General features: G+C 40.1%; 1 protein-coding gene and 1 pseudogene across 2 annotated transcripts in view; one reads left to right on the forward strand and one right to left on the reverse strand.

Moving 5' to 3' along the window:
• Positions 1–2922, reverse strand: part of ANTXR2 (ANTXR cell adhesion molecule 2) — a 154254-nt gene extending 151332 nt beyond the window's left edge. The window contains exons 1-2 of one of the 2 annotated variants that reach the window (XM_050792065.1): positions 2820–2922; positions 850–921 (exon numbers count right to left, since the gene is read on the reverse strand). Coding sequence is in view for 1 of the 2 variants with exons in the window: in XM_050792064.1 (XP_050648021.1) it covers positions 850–921; positions 1819–1970 (224 nt within the window). In the remaining variant the exon portion in view is untranslated. Of the gene's footprint in view, positions 1–849; positions 922–1818; positions 2744–2819 lie in introns of those variants that run through there. The other variant, XM_050792064.1, reaches the window with a different exon arrangement.
• A 1472-nt stretch (positions 2923–4394) lies between these two features.
• Positions 4395–10535, forward strand: LOC126954445 (importin subunit alpha-1-like; annotated as a pseudogene).
• Positions 10536–21091: the final 10556 nt, after the last annotated feature.

The following is a 21091-nucleotide window of genomic DNA, read 5'->3' on the forward strand; positions in this document are numbered from 1 at the left end:
CTGTTTTACAGAAAACATTTGGGCTAACAAGACTGAAAGAAGCAATATTTAATGATACAGTTCCTATTCATGTCCTTTCCATTATCTTGATAAACTTGTGTTTGCTCATTGCATTTTTTCTTTAAAAAAAAAAAAAGAAGAAGGAAAACAACGCCTCAAAAGCCTAGTGTCCTGAGGTCCTGAGGTTATTTTTAAATCGGAGATGCCACTAATTCCTAGTTACCTCTAAATAAGAGAGTAAGCTGGATTTCATACCAGTAATGCTTTTTATAGGAGAGGAAACCAGTCTTTCCTGGTGATGCTTATTGCATATATAGAACAGTTAAATTTTAAACCAACCACACACCCACACATTGTGTAAACACAAGTCGTTGCTTTAAACACACACACAAGTGCCTTTTCTGGTAGTGGGTTATTAACACATGTTCATTTGAAGTTTTCCAACACTTTTTGTTTGTTTTAATGAGGACTTCTATAATGCTAAGAAATGTGTGGAAAGGAAAATATATTATGGATACTATTCGCATAAAATTTATTTTTTAATGTGATAAATTATGAGAAAGCATAACTGAAATTCAAAACAGATGAAAATTCGGAAAGAAAAAGACATTTGGAAGAGTATTTGAAGATGCTTCCTCGGAGTCTGAGCCAAGTTTCTGGGATCCAGATGAAATAATCCCTCAAGGATTGAAGGGCTGTCCTAATAACACCATGTGTGCAATAACGACCTTGAGGCACTTAAAAGTAACATTTCAGGAAAAGTTTTTCCCATAAAAGGTTTCAGAAAAGGGAAATTCTACACTTTGCTCTACTTCTCCACTGCCTAGAAAAGTAAAATAAGAAAGATACCTCACAAATCTCTCCGCAAGTTGCTGGACGAAATTGTAAATTTCAATCCAGTTATTTGCCACACTCCCAGACCTGAAAGATGAAATTGAACTGATCAGAGAAACAAAACACGGAACTGAAAAGTAAACATGTTAAATGGTTCCTTCTTCAATGTCACGAACATGGGGGCACCTGGCCTCTTTGTCAAGCTAAGTAAGGGTATCTGTAGCTGAAACTTTGGTGCTACCAAGAGTTAAAGAAGTCAGCCCCAGAGCAAGACTCCATCTAAAAAAAAGAAGAAGGAGAAGGAGAAGGAGAAGGAGAAGGAGAAGGAGAAGGAGAAGGAGAAGGAGAAGGAGAAGGAGAAGGAGAAGGAGGGAGAAGGAGAAGAAGAAGAAGAAGAAGAAGAAGAAGAAGAAGAAGAAGAAGAAGAAGAAGAAGAAGAAGAAGAAGTAGTCCGCTCATTTTCTGGGGGCAATACCTGCCTGCTAATTGTTTATAGTGGAACCCAGCTCTTCAGAGTAAACACAGAAACCTTACTTCGCAGGAAATGCAAACCACATTGGGCATGTTAACCCTAGGCTTTTCCTGGCTCCAATGAAAGCGCTATGATTAGGATAAAACCAGGCAAACTTTAGCCTGCATACGAGCGGGGGTCGAGGAGGTGGGTAAGGACTAAGTGGCCGATGGAGCTGGCCCGCAACAGGCCACATTCCCATTTCCCAAGAGGCCCAAAGACGGGCAAACAGTGAATACCCTAACTCCCCAAAGAGCCAAGTAGCCCACGGCTCCAATCACTACCTCCCACCCCACTGATCTCCGCCTACACAGATCCGAACCGCTTGCCCTTTGGAAGAAGACAGCAACAGGGCACCCCTCCGCGGGTTTCCAACACCACTCCCCGGGGCGCGCACACGCATCTCAGCCTCAGCCCCAGCTGATCCAGTGCAGCCGTCACCAGGAGACCCTGGACGTCCCTCGCACACTCACTTGTCCAGGACGAAGTAGAGATCAAAGGCTCTTCTGCAGGAGGGCTGCTCCTGGGCGCGCAGCAGCCCCCCGGGACCGCTGAGCGCCAACAGCCACAGCCCGGGGAACAGCCAGCTCCCGAGGCTGCGGGCCCGGGACCGCTCCGCCACCATCCTGCGGCCGGGGGCCTGAGAATCCCTCCCGCTCGCAGTCTCTTCAGCTCGGGAGGGTCGCAAAGGTGCCGGGAGTCACCCGGGACGCACTCTGGGGTGGGGGGCGGCGAGCAGCTGAGGCGCCGGCGCCTGCGGCAACGGGACCCACCAGCTGACAGAGGGAGGGAGAGAGGGAGGTCCTGAGAGGACAAAGGCAGTCTCCGCCACCGCCGCAGCTGCCGCCGGAACTCTTGACGAATCCCAGTGGAAGCGCGATCCAGTCCTCCCCCTCCCGATTCCGGAGAGTTCCTGCAGACAATGCGGGCCCACGGCGACAGCTCGCGAGATGAGTTCCTCTCCGGCCTCGGGCCGAGCCTCCAGCGCCCGCCTCGGACCCGGACCTGGAGCCCACCCCGCCCGGAGGGCTGAAGTTCCCCCGCTGCCGTGCGCTTCGGGACAAGGGGTCCCTGGGACGCGGCAACGGCAGAACAAACTAGGAGTGGAGATCCTTCTCCTCCCGCTCCCTTCCTCCGGCAACCCCAACTCCCTCCGCACTCCGAAACTTTCCTCCCGGTGCTGGACTCTGGCACTGCGCTGACGGGCCGTCCCCTTTAGGGGAGGAGGCTAGCTGGCCCTGGGACTCCCGGCTGGAGAGAAGCCACGCCGAGGCCAGGAGAGCGCTCGGGCCAGGTCTAGGCTGCTTGTGTCAGTGTGCGCCCGGGGACGAGGGCGGGGCCCCAGCTGAAGCCTCCAAGCTACACACGCACACTTGTGGGTTTCTGCCGAGTTGAAGATGACTAACGCTTGCCAGATTTGGGAAAAGGAAGAAAGAGTTTAGAAAAACAAAAGTTCTGTAGAAACTAGACATACCCGTATATCCTGCAGGCCTGGCCTATTTTAGCAGCTGTGCTAAAACAGCCCCTTTGCGTGGTTTACAAATCCAAGACTAAGGATTCCATGGGAGGTGACGGCCTCCTCACTCCTCACTCCACCCCACCCCCTACTACCACAAACACTCTTTGTGAACTTCCTCTTTTTTTTTCTAAAGAAACCTGCTAAGTTTTTGGGTTTTTTTTTTTTTTTTTTTTTTCTAAAAAAAAAGCCAAGCCAAGGAAAGGCCAGAGTGGGGAGTGGGAGGGTATAGCAAGCCTCTTTGGGAGTGGAAAGCTGTACCTCAAAATATTTCAGCCCACTATCATTCCCTGCAAGCTCCAGTTTTGGAGAATTTCCGCTTTGGGCAAGCTAGGTCTCCTTTGCAAAACTTGTGCAAGCACTCAAGTTGGTGCACAAATCCTCTGTCTACTAGTTCTGCTCTCCCTCCCTCCTCTGTCTTCCCCTCACCTCCGTGACTTCCGCCCTCCTTTAGTCAAAACTGGCTTTTAGAACCTACTACCTTTTCATTTTTAACAAAATCAATGCTTTATGTAGTACTTACATATACATCTCTTCTGTTTGTTGCCGTATGTATTTAACTTTTCATTTATTATATTTGATATACAACCAGATATGTCAGCTCTTTGAAGATAAAAATCAATAACTTTAACAAAGATTCACTGAGTGCCTATTATTTGCTAGGCACTATTCCAGAAATGGAGGTTAGTGCACAGAACAAGATAACAAGCCCTTGCCTTCATGAAGCTGACAGTCTGGCTGAAGAGTGAAAGCAGACAATAAGAAATAAATACATAAGCAAGGAAAACATGTCCATATTAGAAAGGTGGCTTGCAGAAACTTAAAATATTGTGATGATAAAGAATGACTGACTCGGTGACTAACAAAAAAGACCCAGTCATTCCAAGAGCTCTAAGAGGAAACACTTGAAGTTACTGCAAAGGTCCATAGACATTAGCTTAGCATATTCAAAAAAGAAAGAAAAAACTGTGTGGCTGGAGCTTTACAGGTAAGATGATGTAAGAGAAATAGGCAAGGGCCAGATTATGTGATGCTTTGTTTACTGAGATAAGGAATTCAGATATTTTATATTGAGTGTGATAGGAGACAAACAATCCTGAGGTTCATAAATTTGGAAAGGAGAACTTCATTTCTTATAAAGGGTTACAGCTGCAGGCTGGACTTCTTGACAGGCTGGGAAGTGTAGCCTCTGACAGAGATAAAAAGCAGGCACTCTGAGGGAGGTAAGGGTGGAACAGGAATTTATGCTGAATGAGTTGGCCAAATATACATATTCAACAAGTTATAGGAGGAACTACGAATATTCCTGAAGCAAGGGGTACATGAGCTATGCATATTTCTGAAGCAGGTGGGTTAAGTTTTCACATCAAAGTGAACATGGGACATATACAACATGCATGTTTAGTAAGCAAACATGCTTTTAAACATATAAACATGCATGTTGCCTATGTCTCATGTTCACTTTGAGGTGGAGACTTAACAATTAAATGTATTATATTTAGGCCTTGTATGTCAAAAGGTGAAACAGAAGACATGAAGGCGCTCAGTGCCACAGCCTCTGTAAACCGGCCAGAACCAGTCTGTGGTCAGTGGTCTCTTATCAGGAGAAAGTTATTAAAATCAGTCTCTTGTCCAGTCAAAGCTGTAATTATGGCTCATAGAACAGGGGTAGGTGTGGAGGATTATTTAATTAGTGTCTTGCAGCCAGTAAGATGCAATTGTTTCAATATTGGTTATCTTGAGGCCAGTGTTTGTTTAGATGCTAGAGAAAAAGAAAACCCTTGTGGCAGTTAGAATAGAGTTTATTTTTTTAAGTGTAGTGGTAGTTTGCCTGGCATGGTCTTAGGTCTTCTTTATAATTTGATGTCTTATGGACACAGAGTACATTCTGTCAGTCTTATCATCTCTATTTTAACAAAGGCAAAATGAAATGGTACCTTGGACCATCATCACTATAACAGCTAACCTGAGAGTTACGAATTGATGAAAACTTCAATATATACAGGCAGACTTCCATTTTGAAAATATGCTCACTACAAATGTCAAAGATTGAATGGAGGGTGGCTAACATCCCTTCTCACTCTTTGCCGACTGGTCACTTGGGGATGGAAATTCCACCACTATCAACTGCATCAATCTGCCACTTTTTACCTGATGGAGTGAGGAAGATACTGAGGGGCAAGGGGTTAACTAGATGGAAGATAACTTTCACTTTTGTAAGAAGGAAACATACATTCCTTCTTTTCACTTTTGTAAGAAGGAAACTTCCGTTCATATGTTTGAAATATAATTTTCAAACAATTAAGCCCTAGAAGAAAGTCCTTAATTAGTCCTAAGACTAATTAAGAAAGTCCTAAGAAAGTCCTTAAAGCACCTTAATTCTGTCCTCCTTGGTTTCATCTTTTCTTGAGGTTCTGACATTCTGATTACTTCTGTAGCCCTCCAGTCTCCAAGTATGTGTTGCCACCTCTCATTTCACATTTGGGTCCAACCCGAATGCATAAATCTCCTTGACCTCCCATAACAGAACTGAAACAGGCTGACATTTTCAGGAAATTTCTATCAACAGCTTATTCAAGTTTGGAAGATTTTTACTCACTGCTGGTTGAAATTGGTTTCCATTTTCAACTTTAATCTTAAGACAGAATCAAAGACATTATATGCCACATCAGCATGTTATTGAATAAAATCTGGGGAAAAAAAAGTATGCTAAAAAAAAGTGACAATTAGTTTCATGTTAGAAGGAGACAGAAGGCAAAGAAATATGAGACATGATCCTAACTATTTACTCTAACCTCCTGAGGAAGTATTTTGAAACTCACATTTGTTGGTTTCCTTTATCCCTAGCTTCTTGACTAATTTCCTGCTCATCTTCTGGGAATTCCCAAGCTGTTCTAAGAATCCACCTTGTCCTAGGCTCAAACTAAAGCAAAACACCTCGAATTTAAAACTCATTCTTCCTCAAGATTCTCAGGCCTTCTGAGTACCCCCACTCAGTTCTTCTTTCTTGAGTACAAGGCTAGCAGAGATTATTGACATACCAAAAAATAGTACCACTCTTTTGTTTATCTGTTTGCTTGGGTAAAGAATTCATCCCAGTCCTGAAGCATTTTTCATCTCACTGGCTTGCTCGCGTAAGATCTACAGCAAAGCAAAAAATGGCCTCATCTGGCCCAGACCAATAACTAATCAAATCACTTTCATTTAATAAAAATTAATCAGAAGATCATTAATTACTGGGGCGACCAACTGTCCTAATTTGTCACAGACTGAGGGGTGTCTTCCGTCCCATGGACATAGGATTTTCCACACTACAACTAGGGCAGTCCCTGGGATAGTTCCTGGCAAGCAAAACTGTTGGTCATTCTTTTCCTAAGCAATAATGAGGGAAGGTGAAAGCAAAAGCAGACATGAAAATCTCTCCAAGCCGTGAAAAAGAACTGGTAGCAACAGCAGTACTTTCCCTTCTCCTCCATCAGTGAGAGTACTCCAGGAATTATATCAGCTGGAGAATAGCCAGATAAGGTTTCAAACTGACTTTTGTACCATGACAGCATGCTGGGACCCTGTTTAACTTTCAATTTGACGTCAAGAATGGGAGGGATAATGCAAATTTTTTAAGAGAGAGAAAGAAAGAGAGACTCTATATTGCATTATGTAGGTAAATAAATCTAAAATGTTTCTCTTTTGTCGAATTATTTGTATGTCCACTGAATTATTTGGCTTTACAATCCATGAATGCCCCCACTCTTTGAAAATTATTATTTGTATTAAATCAAACTGCTAACTCAGTGTTAGAATGTATCACCTTATTAATAAAAATGCTAATGAACCTCAAAACATTTTAAATACAGTTTAATGCAGTTAGAATAGCTTGAGATTGACACCTGATGATTTAAAGTCTTCACTAGACCCCCATCATTGTCCTTTTTTTTCCTACCTGCAGAGCTCCGATGGACTACATGTTAAATTACATTTAATTACTTATTTACTGGTCTTTTATTACATTTAACAAATGTTTACTGATACCTACTGTGTATCTGGTAATGTTTTAAACACAAACTCTTTCTCAAGCAGTTTGTATTTTCAATCTCCTATCGCTAATTTATTTCTGTCACCCCATACCCCAACAAATAAACAAACAAAAAGGCAAATAAGCAACAACAATAAAAGTATTCTTTATGTGTAAAAAATTATATAATCTATATTATTTACAAGTAGACATCTTTTATGGCATGCACGACTGTAGACGTGACTCTCCTGGAAGTTGAGTACCACACTGAAAATGATTCATATTCATGTCACATGGGAAGTGATTCATTATATAATGTCTACAGTGATTCAGAGGAAGAAAATAAATTTTCACTACCTGTAAGTGATAAAGCTTATTTCAACTTTTATCAGGTATAGTCATTAAAGAACTAGATTTCCTCAATGTCTGAACTAGCTCCTAAGAGTGAATAAAATGCTTTTGGAAGGTGCGATTGCGTCTAAATTAATATCTGCATGTATGACAATAGGGGTGCTAACTAATGTTAGAGAATGATTACTAACATCGGCATTTGGGACCAAATGTGTCTCAAATTGAGTTTCTCAGAAACAGACTTGAGATTCGGAGATTTGCATGCAGGAGGTATATTGAGGCATGTAGCAAAGCCTCAACGAAGGGATGAGGGAAGCAGGAATTGTCAGAAGGAAACTTGAACTATGATGGAATTCCAAAGGAGGCTTCAGCCAACCACCAAAGGTAACTCTGGAGCTGTGATAGCCTTTCATAGTTGCCCTGAATTGAGTGAGACAAGCAAGCCAGGGTTTTATTTCCCCTCATGGATCACTCACTAAATGTGGGCTTCCCCTCCACAAGGGGAAGGCATAACCTTAAACAATGGCAGCTTCTTTTAGCTTGGGGCAGTTATGAGGAGAGTTGTGAGCAGTTAACAGAAAAATCCTGGCTGTGGGGAAATTAGTGTTTCAGCCCTGAAGGAGGAATCTAGGTGAGGCAACTACAGCACTTACAACTACAGCATCCAGAATATCCAAAAAAACAAAAAGCCAAGACACCTGGCAGCTAGTTTGATGAAAGTCCTATCTCATGTGCAATGTCAGGCCTTCACAACGCAGCTCAGGCTTGGATTGGCATCCTCGAATGCTAAAGTCATGTAACTGCTCGCTTCTCTCATGACCTCTACCTTAGCCTTGGTGCAGGTCAATTTCTCAATTCTCAAAGGAATTACTCTAATAGTATTCTATTCTTCCTATACCTTCTCCATACTTCAATGTAATTAATCACCTGAAGTATAAAACCAATCGTATTAATCACCTACCTAGTTACTGCAATGGAATATGGTTTCCTAACAATGGAAGGCCCTCCACGATAGCATTACAACTTAGCTTTGTATCCTTACCTCGATCAAGTCTAGTCCCTTCATATACTTGATGCTCCAGAGAAACCATGAGAGTCACTGCTCCCCTTCTATGCACAAGTATACCTTTTGGATTTACCTCATATTGTACTCCCATTTCCCTGATACTGTGTTCTAGGTATCAAATGCTATCTCTTTCTCTTGCCTTCCATTCTCTTACTGAACAATTCAGGTCAAAAGCCATTAGGTGGGCCAAGCACTGGATGCTAGGGTGGAGCAGAGCTACAGTAAAGTAGTCCAAGCAATGTGCCCAAAGCCAAGCAGGGAAAGGAGAGTGTCCCCATGGTGCAGGGAAGGACAGCCTGGCGTGAAGCATTGGAGGCTGAGAAGGGTGAAGAAAGTGTCTGCCTGGGAAGGTGGCCCAGCATGAGGAGTAGAGAAATAAGCCAGCGAGCCGATTACCTGGAGGTGGGAAGGAGGTGAGGTTTCTGACCATAATTAAGATCAGGAAAACAACACTGTCTTTGAGCTGAGTCGAAGTGGACGCTTTGAGCGCAGCTGCCCCACAGCCGCCGATCCCTGCATCGTTTCCTGTGGAACTCTGGGCCTGCTTTGCAGCTTTCCTTCTTTTGTCTCATAACCATATCTACCAATGAGAATGCTAATATACCAGCTGCCTGACTTAACAGATTCAAGAACAAGTGAAAAGACAGCACAGAAATGAGGTGTCACAGAATAGAAATCAATGTGAAGCTGAGGAAAGCTAAGAAGGATGACCAAATGCTGAAGAGGAGAAATGCAAGCTCATTTCCTGATGCTGCTGCTTCTCTACTGGAGGAAAACCTCAAAAACCAGGGCACAGTAAATTGGTCTGTTGATGACATTGTCAACAGCACAAAAAGCAATAATGTGGAAAGTCAGCTCCAAGCTACTCAAGCTGCCGTGAAACTGCTTTCTAGAGAAAAACAGTCCCCCACAGACAACATAATCTGGGCTGGTTTGATTCCAAAATCTGTGTCCTTCTTGGGCAGAACTGATTGTAGTCCTATTCAGTTTGAATCTGCTTGGGCACTCACAAACATTGCTTCTAGGACATCAGAATAAACTAAGGCTGTGGTAGATGGAGGTGCCATCCCAGCATTCATTTCTATGTTGGCATCTCCCCAGGCTCACATCAGTGAACAAGCAGTATGGACTCTAGGAAACACTGCAGGTGATGGTTTAGTTTTCCGAGACTTGGTTATTAAGTATGGTGCAGTTGACCCACTCTTGGTTCTTCTTGCAGTTCCCGATATGTCATCTTTAGTGTGTGGTTACTTATGTCATCTTACCTGGACACTTTCAATCGTCTGCTGCTACAATAATCCTGCACCCCTGTTAGATGCTGTTTGATCAAATTTTTCCTACCTTAGCTCGACTCCTGCATCATGATGATCCAGAAGTATTAACAGATACCTGTTCCTGTTAGATGCTGTTGAGCAAATTTTTCCTACCTTAGTTCGGCTCCTGCATCATGATGATCCAGAAGCATTAGCAGATACGTGTTGGACTACTTCCTACCTTACTGATGGTCCAAATAAATGAATTGACATGTTCTTGAAAACAGGAGTTGTGCCCCAACTTGTGAAGCTTCTAGGAGCTTCTGAATTGCCAACTGTGACTCCTGTACTAAGACCCATAAGGAATATTGTCACTGGTACAGATGAAGAGACTCGGGTTGTGATCAATGCAGGAGCACTTGCCGTCTTCCCCAGCCTGCTCATCAACCCCAAAACTAACATTCTGAAGGAAGTTACATGGACAATGTCAAACATCACAGCTGTCCATCAGGACCAGATACAGCAATTTGTGAATCATGGATTAGTCCCATTCCTCACAACATTCTCTCCAGGGCAGATTTTAAGACACAGAAGGAGGCTGTATGTGCCGTGACCAGCTATACCAGTGGTGGAACAGTTGGACAGGTTATATACCTCATTCATTGTGGCATAATAGCACCACTGATGAACCTCTTAACTTCCAAAGATACCAAGATTATTCTGGTTATCCTGAATGCCATTTCAAACATCTTTCAGGCTGCTGAGAAACTATGTGAAACAGAAACTTAGTATGATTGAAGAATGTGGAGGCTTAGACACATTGAAGCTCTACAAAACCATGAAAATGAGTCTGTGTATAAGGCTTTGTTAAGCTTAATTGAGGAGAATTTCTCAGTAAAGGAAGAGGAAGATCAAAATGTGTGACAGAGACTACCTCTGAAGGCTATAGCTTCCAAGTTCAGTGTGGAACTCCTGTAACCTTTAACTTTTAGATCATGTAGCTGAGGTATGTATTTGTTGTGCACTATATTTGGTATTTTGTCTTACTGTCTCTCTGCTAAGAACTCTTTTTAAATGTGGTTTCTTATTGTAGCACTTTTTACACTGAAACTATATTTGAGCAGTTCCAACTGTACATACTGTATGAAGCTTGTCCTCTGAATGGGTTTCTTATTTCTATGTGGAATTTCATATCTTGCAGTGTCCTGTAAATAAACATTAAAGTCCGTACTTCAAAAAAAAAAAAATTAGGAGGACTTCTGCATGGGGGAAAGTTCACTGTGGAGTATTTGGAGCCCAAACATGGACCTCCATGCAGGCGGTCATTCCCACGCAGGGTGTCAGAGAATAAACAGAGAGAGAGAGAGTCAACACTGGAAGGCAGAAGCTGTCTTAGGATGCCAGAGCATGAGAGGAGTGAGTAAGGCTGTTGCAGCAGAGCACAGGGTATAAGAACCAAAGCACTTGAAGAGGAATTCTGGTCAGGGAGAGAGCCTAGCTGAAGTATGTAAACACAAGCAGAGTAAGGAGAGCTTCAGAACAGGGAGAAGCTTGTCAAAGGAATGACTGACTGACTGACTGACACCCAGCGTCGTGTGTCATAGCCCAGGTGGGTTGCCTAGGTGGCAACCAAGTGCAGCATGTCAGAGCTTGAGAGAGAAGAGGAAAGGCTTCAACATGGAGGGAAAAGGTACGTAAAGCCTGAAGTTACAGGTAGAGATTCAAGCAAGATGAGGAGAATGTCCACCCAGGGTAGGAAGAGGCAGCTCATGACTGGGGCCAGAGCCTGAGTGAAAGTGCAAGGTGGTGCTCATGTTAGAACTGAAACAAAATGAGGGAATTTGTGTTGGAGAGGGCAACAGCGGTGATGAGAAATTGGTTCACTCAGGAAGTGCCTTCGTCCATTCAGGTTGCTCTAACAAAATACCATAAACTATATGTCTCGCAAACAACAGAAATTTATTTATCACAGTTCTGGAAGCTGGGAAGTCCAAGATCAAGATGCGAGCAGATTTGACATCTGATGAGGATCTTCTTCCTGGTTCATGGGCAGCCATCTTGTCCTCAGATGGCAAAAAGGACAAGGTAACTCTCTGGGACCTCTTTTAAAAAGACACTAATCCCATTCATGAGGGCTTCACCTGCATATCCTCCCAAAGGCTCCAGCCCAGATACTATGACATTGGAAATTAGGTTTCAACATGTGAATTTGGGGGAGATGTAAACTTTCAGACAATAGCAAGGGATTAAGTCAAAATAGTATAGATAATGGGAGTTACCATCAGAGAAGAAAGCTGTAAATAATGAAATAGAAAAATCTAGAATAAATCCTGTGGTGCTAGCTTGCAATTGGAGATATAAGTGTGAATTCATATATATAATTACAGATATAGATGTGAGTGTATGTGCAAGTGCAGTAGTCCTTCCCCCTTATCTGCAGGAAATATGTTTCAAGTCCCCCAGTGGTTGTCTGAAACCATGGATAGTACCAAACCCTGTATATACTTGTTTTGCCTGTACATACATACCTATGATAAAGTTTAATTCATAAATCAAGCATAGTAAGAGATTAACAGCTAATGATGAAATAGAATAATTACAGCAATTTACTGTAATAAAAATAAAACAAGGGTTCCCTGAACACAAGCACTGTGATCCCTATACCAGGACAGTTGATCTGGTAATCGAGACAGCTACTGAGTGACCATCAGGTGGGTAGTATATACAGGGTGGATATGCTAGACAAAGGGATGAGTCACCTCCTGAGAGGGATAGTGCAGGGCAGTGTGCAACTTCATCAGGTTACTCAAAACAGTGTGCAATTTAAAACATATGAATTGTTATTTCTGGAATTTTCTATTTAATATTTTCAGACTGAAGTTGACTGTGGGTAACTGAAACCTCAAAAAGCAAAACCAAAGAGACTGTTATGTATATATATGTAAAACAGTATACACAGTATATATATTTATATCTATATATGTGTGTGTGTGTATATATATATGTGTGTGTGTGTGTGTGTACATGTATATGCAAATATATAGCTCTGTCTACTTAGATAGCCTGAGAACCACAGCAGCAATGGGCATACCTGATGCTTATTTCTTGGTTTTAAATGTCACTCTCCACTGAAGTGAACTAGGAATTCTTAAAGATATGTTTAAATTCAAAGTGAGTCAGGAATCGATGAACTTAGAATATCTTGTCCCAGAAAGTAAGAGGTATTCGAAGAATGATGGGGCATGACCAAAAGATGCAGAAGTCAGGTTGAAGAAGCTCCAATCCAAAAAATCTAGGATAATATGAGCACCAAAATGAAACAATTCAATTAGAAAATGAACAATATATTTAAACATATATTTCACCAAAGAGGATATACAGATGACAAATAAATACATAAAAGTCATTCAACATTTTTAGCCATTAAGAAAATGCAAATTAAAACCACAGTGAGATACTGCTACATGCCTGTGAGAATGGCCAAAATAAAAAACAGTGGTAACAGTAAATGCTGATGAGAATGTAGAGAAACTGAATATCTCATACATTGCCAGTGGGGATGCAAAATAGTACAGTTGTTCTGGAAAATAATTTGGCAGTTCCTTTAAAAACTAAAAATGGACTCACCATATGGCCCAGCAATTGCATTAGTGGACATTATAGAGAAATCAAAACTTAGGTTCACACAAAAACCTGTATATAAATGGTCATAACAGCTTTATTTATAATATGCTCAAACCAAAAATAACCCAATGTCCTTCAGCGAGTGTCTTAATTTGTGCTGCTATAACAAAATACTGACTGGATAATTGATTAAATATATATATTCCTCACAGCTCCGAAGACTGGGAAGTCCAAGATCAAGGTACCAACAGATTTGGCATCTGGCGAGGGCTCTCTGCTTCAAAGACAACCCCTGTTGCTGCATCCTCACATGACAGAAAGCAGGGCAAAAAGGCCTGAACCTGCCCCCTCAAACCTTGTTATAAGGAAACTGATCCCTTCCCTGAGGAAAGAGCCCTCATGACCTAATCACCTCCCAAAGACCCTACCGCTTAATACCATCACCTTAAAGTTTAATTTGCAACATACGAATTTTGGAGAGACACGTGCATTCAAACCCTAGCAGTGGGTAAGTGATTAAAGTGTGCTACATCCATGCCATAAACTATTCCTCAACAATGAAAATGAACAAATTATTGACATATGCAACAACTTGGGATCCATCTCAAGGGAAGTATGCTGCATAAAAAGCTAATCTCACAAAGTTATATACATTATTATTCCATTCATATAGTGTTCTGGAAATAATATTATAGAAATTGAAGTTAGATTAATGGTTGTCAGGGGTTTTGGATTTCAGGGGAGAGGATGTAGGGGTGGTTATAAAGGGGTAATTCTAGGGAACCCAGTTTAATGGAACAGTTCTGTGCCTTGATTGCTTTCATGGTTATATGAAGTTACACAAGTAATAGCATTGCAGATAACTATACACACATGTAAAACTGGTGAAATCTGAATAAGTTTTGTGAATTGTACTAATGTCACTTTCCCAGTTTTGATCTACCACAGCGGGGAACTGGATGAAGGACACACAGGGCCTTCCTGTGGGTTTTTTTTTTCGTAATTGCCTTTGAATCTCTAATTAATTCTGAATTAAAAGTTTTTAAAAATTAATGGTAATAGAAACAGATTATAATATATTGGGTAAAATAGAAAACCATGATTTCATACTGATGTAAATAAATACATGAATAAATTCAAAGTTTTATATAGAACAGAACACTACATAATTTATCTCCCCAAAATACTTTTGCATGACAAAGAGAAAAAAAGTAACTTCACATAGGATAAGCCTCTCAGATATTATCTTAATCATGTTATCAAAATTGACATCACCAATATTGGTACAAAACTAAGTTATGTTCTGTTTGATTGGTTGTAATGAGAAGAATACAAGATCACTTTGGTAATATTCCCACTATAGTTGGATGAAAAAGCATCATGTATACCCAAACCGAAAGCCATTCTACAAAATAACTGACCTGTATTCTTCAATGTATCAAGGAAAAACTGAAAAACTGTTTCATATTAAAGACCAAGGCAATATGGCAATTACATGTAATATGTGATTTTGGACTGGATAATTTTGCTCTAAAGGACTTTATTGCAACAACTGGAAAAATATGGTGGTTACATGAAAGAATTCCTTTTTTGATGAAATAACACTGAAGTACTTGGACATGATGGGCCATTATGTCAACAACTCAGTCTCAAAAATGATTCAGGAAACACATTTCTTTGTTCTTGCAATTTTTCTGTAAATTTAGGATCATTTCAAAATTTATATAGGAAGAGGAGATAAGGAGTCATGACAACAAAATGTGTGGTTTCCTGAATTTGATTGTGGAACAGAAACTATTTTAGGGGAAGTTTGGTGAAATTATAATAAAGTGATTTTGGTAATAGTATTAACTAGTGCCAATACTATTAGAGTAGCATTGTACCTGTGTTAATTTCTTTTATTTTATTTTTTTATATTTATTTTATTATTTTATTTTACTTTATTTTATTTTATTTTTTAATTATACTTTAAGTTCTAGGGTACATGTGCACAACGTGCAGGTTTGTTACATATGTATACATGTGCCATGTTGGTGTGCTGCACCCATTAACTCATCATTTACATTAGGTATATCTCCTAATGCTATCCCTCCCCGCTATCTCCTCCCCACAATAGGCCCCGGTGTGTGATGTTCCCCTTCCTGTGTCCAAGTGATCTCATTTTTCAATTCCCACCTATGAGTGAGAACATGTGGTATTTGGTTTTCTGTTCTTGCATAGTTTGCTGAGAATGATGGTTTCCAGCTGCATCCGTGTCCCTACAAAGGACACGAATTCAACCTTTTTTATGGCTGCGTAGTGTTCCATGGTGTATATGTGCCACATTTTCTTAATCCAGTCTGTTACTGATGGACAGAGTCTCGTTCTGTTGCCCAGGCTGGAGTGCAGTGGCGACATCTCGGCTCACTGCAAGTTCCGCCTCTGGGGTTCAAGCCATTCTCCTGCCGCAGCCTCCCAAGTAGCTGGGACTACAGGCACCCTCCACTGCTCCCGGCTGATTTTATGTATTTTTAGTAGAAACGGGGTTTGACCATGGCCTCGATCTCCTGACCTCATCATCCACCTGCCTCGGCCTCCCAAAGTGCTGGGATTACAGGCGTGAGCCACCGCACCAAGCCCAGCGTTAATTTCTTAGTTATAACAAATGTACTATGGTTATGTCAGATGTTAATGGCAAAAAGAACTCTCTAGTGTATTTACAACCCTTTTACAACCCATGCAAGAACTCTGTAGTATATTTACAACCCTTTAAATCTAAAATTATCCCAAATTAAACATTTATTTTAAAAAATTTAATGCTTTTCAGGCTTCAAGTTCCATTTCATGTAGCCAGAATACAATTCACCTTCTAGGCCTATTTCATATACCCTCTCTTCCATATAACTTTTTCAATTCATCATTACTGCTGGTATTATCCCCAGTCCATACCCCCAATTTCAGCCATAAAAGTTTTTGTTTCATTTACATTATAGTACTTTCAGATAGTCATTACCAATCTGTTACTAATTTCTTAAGGAGAAGAATTGTGATTTACTAGAAACATATAATAGAGGTTTTACTAAACATTTGCTGAGCTGTGTTATTGCAGAAGGCTGGAATACTTTTTTGAGTATTTAAATTCTGTCTAAAGATTCTGGAAAGGTGAAAATTCTTTATGAAACCTTACCTAATTGTTTCAGCTCACATTGGTCTTTCCTTTATATCTCAATGTATCTTGTAGCTATTCTTCTCATAGGTCCTTGAGATATCTTGACACCACTTGGTTCATAACCCAGTTTTTAAATTCTAGTCATTTTGCCGCCTATCAGTATCCCAGCAGGGGGTGGGGCAGGTAACAAAGAAAGTAGAAAAAAACTGGACTTAAATGGTGGTCACTGTGGATGAATTCATTAATACTGATACAACTCTCCTCTAGGATGACTTTCTGCATGTCAGAGAAAGCTTTAAAATGGACATTTCCTAGACTGCCCTAGAGGTAGATTTCATCATCGTTTAGAATCCACCCAAATATACTCATGCCAGATTTTGAATCAGAACCCAATTACATGAGGGTAGAGGCAGGGTACGGAGGGTCTTTTTTGCTGTTTCAGAGGCAGTGCATGGCAGAGCGAGCACCTCCCTTGCCAAGGACTGGAGTGTGGTTTGGGGAGTTGTTCCTGAAATTCAGTCCTCACTCTTCTTCAGCAATCCAAATGACTCTGAGTTATTTATCCTTCTTAATACATTCCTTTCATTTAAGTTAGCTAGAAGAGATTCTGTTTTGAAAGACGTTGACACGTCTTAAGGTTCTATAATCTCTAGGAACTTTAAATTAGTCATTTTACCAGCAGTTATAATTACAATAAAAAGTTATAAATCGAAGGGAAGAGATAAGTAACTGTATTTTTAAATTATCCATAGCATTCGCTTGATATTATTCCTCTCCTTTGTAAACTTGGATACTCTGGGGTGGAGGCAGGGAAGCAAAATTAGATTTAAAAGGAAAAAGAAGGAGGAGGAGGAGGAGGAGGAGGCAGAGATTCAATAAACTTCTTTGAGAATTTTGCAAGACGAGAAAAAATCTTTTCAGCTACCTAAACACAGAACACAGACGTAGGGATTTTAAATTAAAAAAAAAAAAAAAAAAAGAATGAGATTGTTTATAGATAGCAAGAGACAATTCAGAAGGGAAACAAAACAAGTTACAGCTAAGAATGATTAAAATTGCAAAGGATATAAGTAATCTTTCAGTATCCCACTCCAGATTAAACAAATAAATTGCATATTTGTATCTACTTCTAATAGGTTACAATATAGAATAAATTAGAGGAATTTACAATATAGAATAAATTAGAGGAATTTAAATTATAATAGACATGTTTATTTTATATGTTGTGATCATATAAAACTTGGAAAATAAAAGTAGAAAGAAATTCAAATGACGATTTGTAGTTTTTTTAAGGTGCTTCTATATACATTGTCTTTTTAATAAACACATTTTTGGTTTATAACCCGCTATATTTTGATGCTGAGTGAACTGAAAATTTATGGTATTCAAAAGAAGTGGTAAATCTTTGAGGGGATGGATAGCTCAATTACCTTGGTTTGATGATTATATAGTGTATGCATGAACCAAAATGTTACCCATACCCCATAAATATATACAAGTATTTTATATCAATTTTAAAAATTAACAGTCTTCAATCCTAATTCCTCATATCCATCATCTTCCTCAAAAGAAAGAAACAAATAAAAAGACTGAGTTATCCTGGGAATGGTACCTAAATGATGATGGTCCTAGCCAATGCATTCAGGTAAGGGAATTCAAGGTTGGCTATCCTTTTTCCTTTGCCTGAAATCTACCATGGGAGAAGGGCAGCTATCTTAGTCTATTTGAAGTTATTATAAAGGAATACCTGAGGCTGGGTAATTTATAAAGAAAATAGGTTTATTTGGTTCATGGGTATGCAGGCTGCCCAAGAAACATGGCACCAGCATCTACCTAGCTCCTGGTGAGGGCTTTTGTGCTGCGTCAAAACACAGAAAAGAAGAAGAGAAGGTCAAAGAAGACATAAACACAGGCAAAGAGTGTCCAAACCCAGGGGGCGGTCCTGGCTTTGCAAAAACCCACTCTTGCAGAAACAGATCTATTCCCTTGAGAACCAATTCAGTCTTGCAAGAGTAAGAACTCAGTACCTGTAACACTAAGACATTCATGAGGGAATCTACCCCCAAGACCCAAACACCTTCCACTAAGCCCCACCTCCCAACACCACTGGAAATCAAATTTCCACATGAGATTCGGTGAGGAAAAACAATCCATATCCAAACCATAGCAACACCCTGTAACCCTGTAACTATGTCTTCATCACTTTCAAAAAGAAAAAAAAAAAAAAAATCTCCTTTAGTCTAGGCACTAATTTAAAGACTTTGTAGGCAGCATAAAAGAGATAAAACTTTTTTTTGCTTATTTCTAACTTGTTTATATAACATTTTTAACAGTCACAGTTTGTCTGCTCCAAGATATTTAAGCTTTAGATATTTAACTCCCTTTTTAAGATAAAAAAGTTTGAAATGTAATTTTGCTCTTTGGAGTGACTACCATAAGTACTACAATTAAAAAGATTTTTTATATTTTGGAGGCCTTGTGTTTCTCATGGAAACCACTTGATTAGTGCATATCCAACTTTATTTTAACAGCACATATGGCACATAGATTATCTATCCCAGTTTTCTTGGGAAGTTCTTCGCAAGGAGCAGTAGGAAAGTTGTCAATCCCCAAATGGCCAATGGGTTTCATATGTAGCAAATTTGGCTAGCAAAAATACCAACGTAAGTTCAACAATACTGGACCACAAGTGCCTGAGGATATTTTTTAAAGATTAGTTAATCAGGGGTTTGCTTTTGACCTTGATCTTTATACAGAGTTAACACTTCCTCATCAAACAAAAGTATCTTTAATTTGAAGAAAATCATTTTTTACAAATTTTAAAAATTTATTAATCATTTAATGCCTGCTCTCTGCAAAGCACTGATCTGTGCTTTTGAGAATATACAAAGTCTAGCAAGTGAGATATCATAGTTGGATCTTCTAGTTATTGAGCTAAGCAACATTTTAAAATAACCATAATACCAAGATTGAAATGATGTGATGGAATGCAGTAGGAATTCTCAAGAGGGAGAAATCACTTATAGTTGGAGAAATAAGGGTTTATAAAGGACAGGGAATTTAATCTGCATCTTGAAGGATGGGTCATGGTTTTAAGATTATCACAGGTGAAGGAAAGAAAACACCCTAGAAAGAAAAAGCATAACAACTTCCATCTGAGGATGGGAGTTGAAAGGAGGGCATCGTTATTTGGGATAGGTAAAAGAGCACGAGTATTTTTTTAAAAAGGTGCACCCCTTTGATTACCTTCTCGCCTCTCTACAGTTAATAATAGTATTACCTGTTTCATAGTCTTACTATTGTTTTAATCATGTATTTTATTATGCTTTTTCCTGTATATTGCGATCATACCCTTAACAAGCAGCATGACAACATATTGCCTTAAAGTTAACCTAAAGTCACCTCTTATGTAAACTATACTTCGAGAAACACCAGTCTTCCTACATCCTCCTCCAGCCCCATCCCAGGGAACAGAAGCATAAAGCAGTGAATGTATAGAGTACCTAATGAGCACAAACAGAACCTGAATTTCAGTGGAGCCCTGAGTATGTGAAGGGTGAAATAGAAAATAAAACTGACAGACCTGGATAAGGCCCAATCTGTAGGAGCCTGTAGGTCAATCCTGCCTACCACCTGTTTTTGAAAGAAAAAAAAACCAGATTTATTATTGGACATAACCGTGCCCATTTGTTCATATATGGTCTGTGGCCACTTTTGTGCTACAGTAGCAGAGCTGGATAGTTGAGGCAGAGACCATGTGGCCCACAAGCCTGAAATATTTACTAGGTAGCCTTTAATTTAAAAGTTTACCAAAGTCTACCTTAGCTAAAAACCCTTTAGTGTGCAAACATTTTTGTGTAGACAAAATAGATAGAATAATAAATTTAAGTGGCAGAGGGGTTTGAGCACAGCTGTTCTTTAAGAAGAATCATCAGGTTGCTGTGGCAAGACAAATTAAAGATGAAAGACGAGGAGGAGCTGAGAGCACTGAAAATTGTATTTTAAACATGTAAAATTTACTATTATTGTATTGCTTTTTATTTTGTGCTCAGTGAAATATGAAAACCTAGAAGGATCCAAAATTGTACATTTAAAAGCAGAATCAGAAGAATGACACTGAGGGTGGGAAGGCAAGGGGATTTCCATGCCTCAGAGGAGTGTGCGTAGTCTGAAGGTCGGCTGTGCCTGGAAAAGCAGTGGAGACTGGGCGGTGATTGTACATGAGACTGTGGATGGGAAGGTTGAGACAGAAGAGCACTGGGGGAATCTCATTGTTGGAACAGTGTCCCACAAGGTCATGACAGTAAATAATAAGCCTGCCACTTCTAAACCAAAGTTTTCAATTCAATTCATAGGTTTCACCCGCAAGAAAGAAATTTGATTTTAGTAACAGATACCAGTGTAAACTAGATAAATACAAAAGGAAACATCTTACTAAGCTAAAAGGGTCCCATGGAAGCCACAGAAGGGGTCATAAAGGACTTGTGGATGAGACTGGAGTCTAATGCAAGACCCCACACCTGACACCGAGAGGACATTTCCTAAAGATGATATGCTGGGAAAATTCCTCAAAAGGTGTCTTTCACAAAAAGAGGGGCCCTTTGTTTATGAAGAGTATGACTGGGAGAACAAGATTTACTTTCCAAAAATTCTACTTACAAGCTAGTTTTTTGGGACATCTCAGTTCCACACAGTACAATATTTGTACTGTTTATGCTGATCATATTCCTATCTCCTCTCTGTCTAAAAGATTTTGCTCTCACATTTACCACAATT

The sequence above is a fragment of the Macaca thibetana genome, chromosome 5 (assembly GCF_024542745.1).
Source record: "Macaca thibetana thibetana isolate TM-01 chromosome 5, ASM2454274v1, whole genome shotgun sequence".
In the NCBI taxonomy this organism is placed as follows: Eukaryota; Metazoa; Chordata; class Mammalia; order Primates; family Cercopithecidae; genus Macaca; species Macaca thibetana.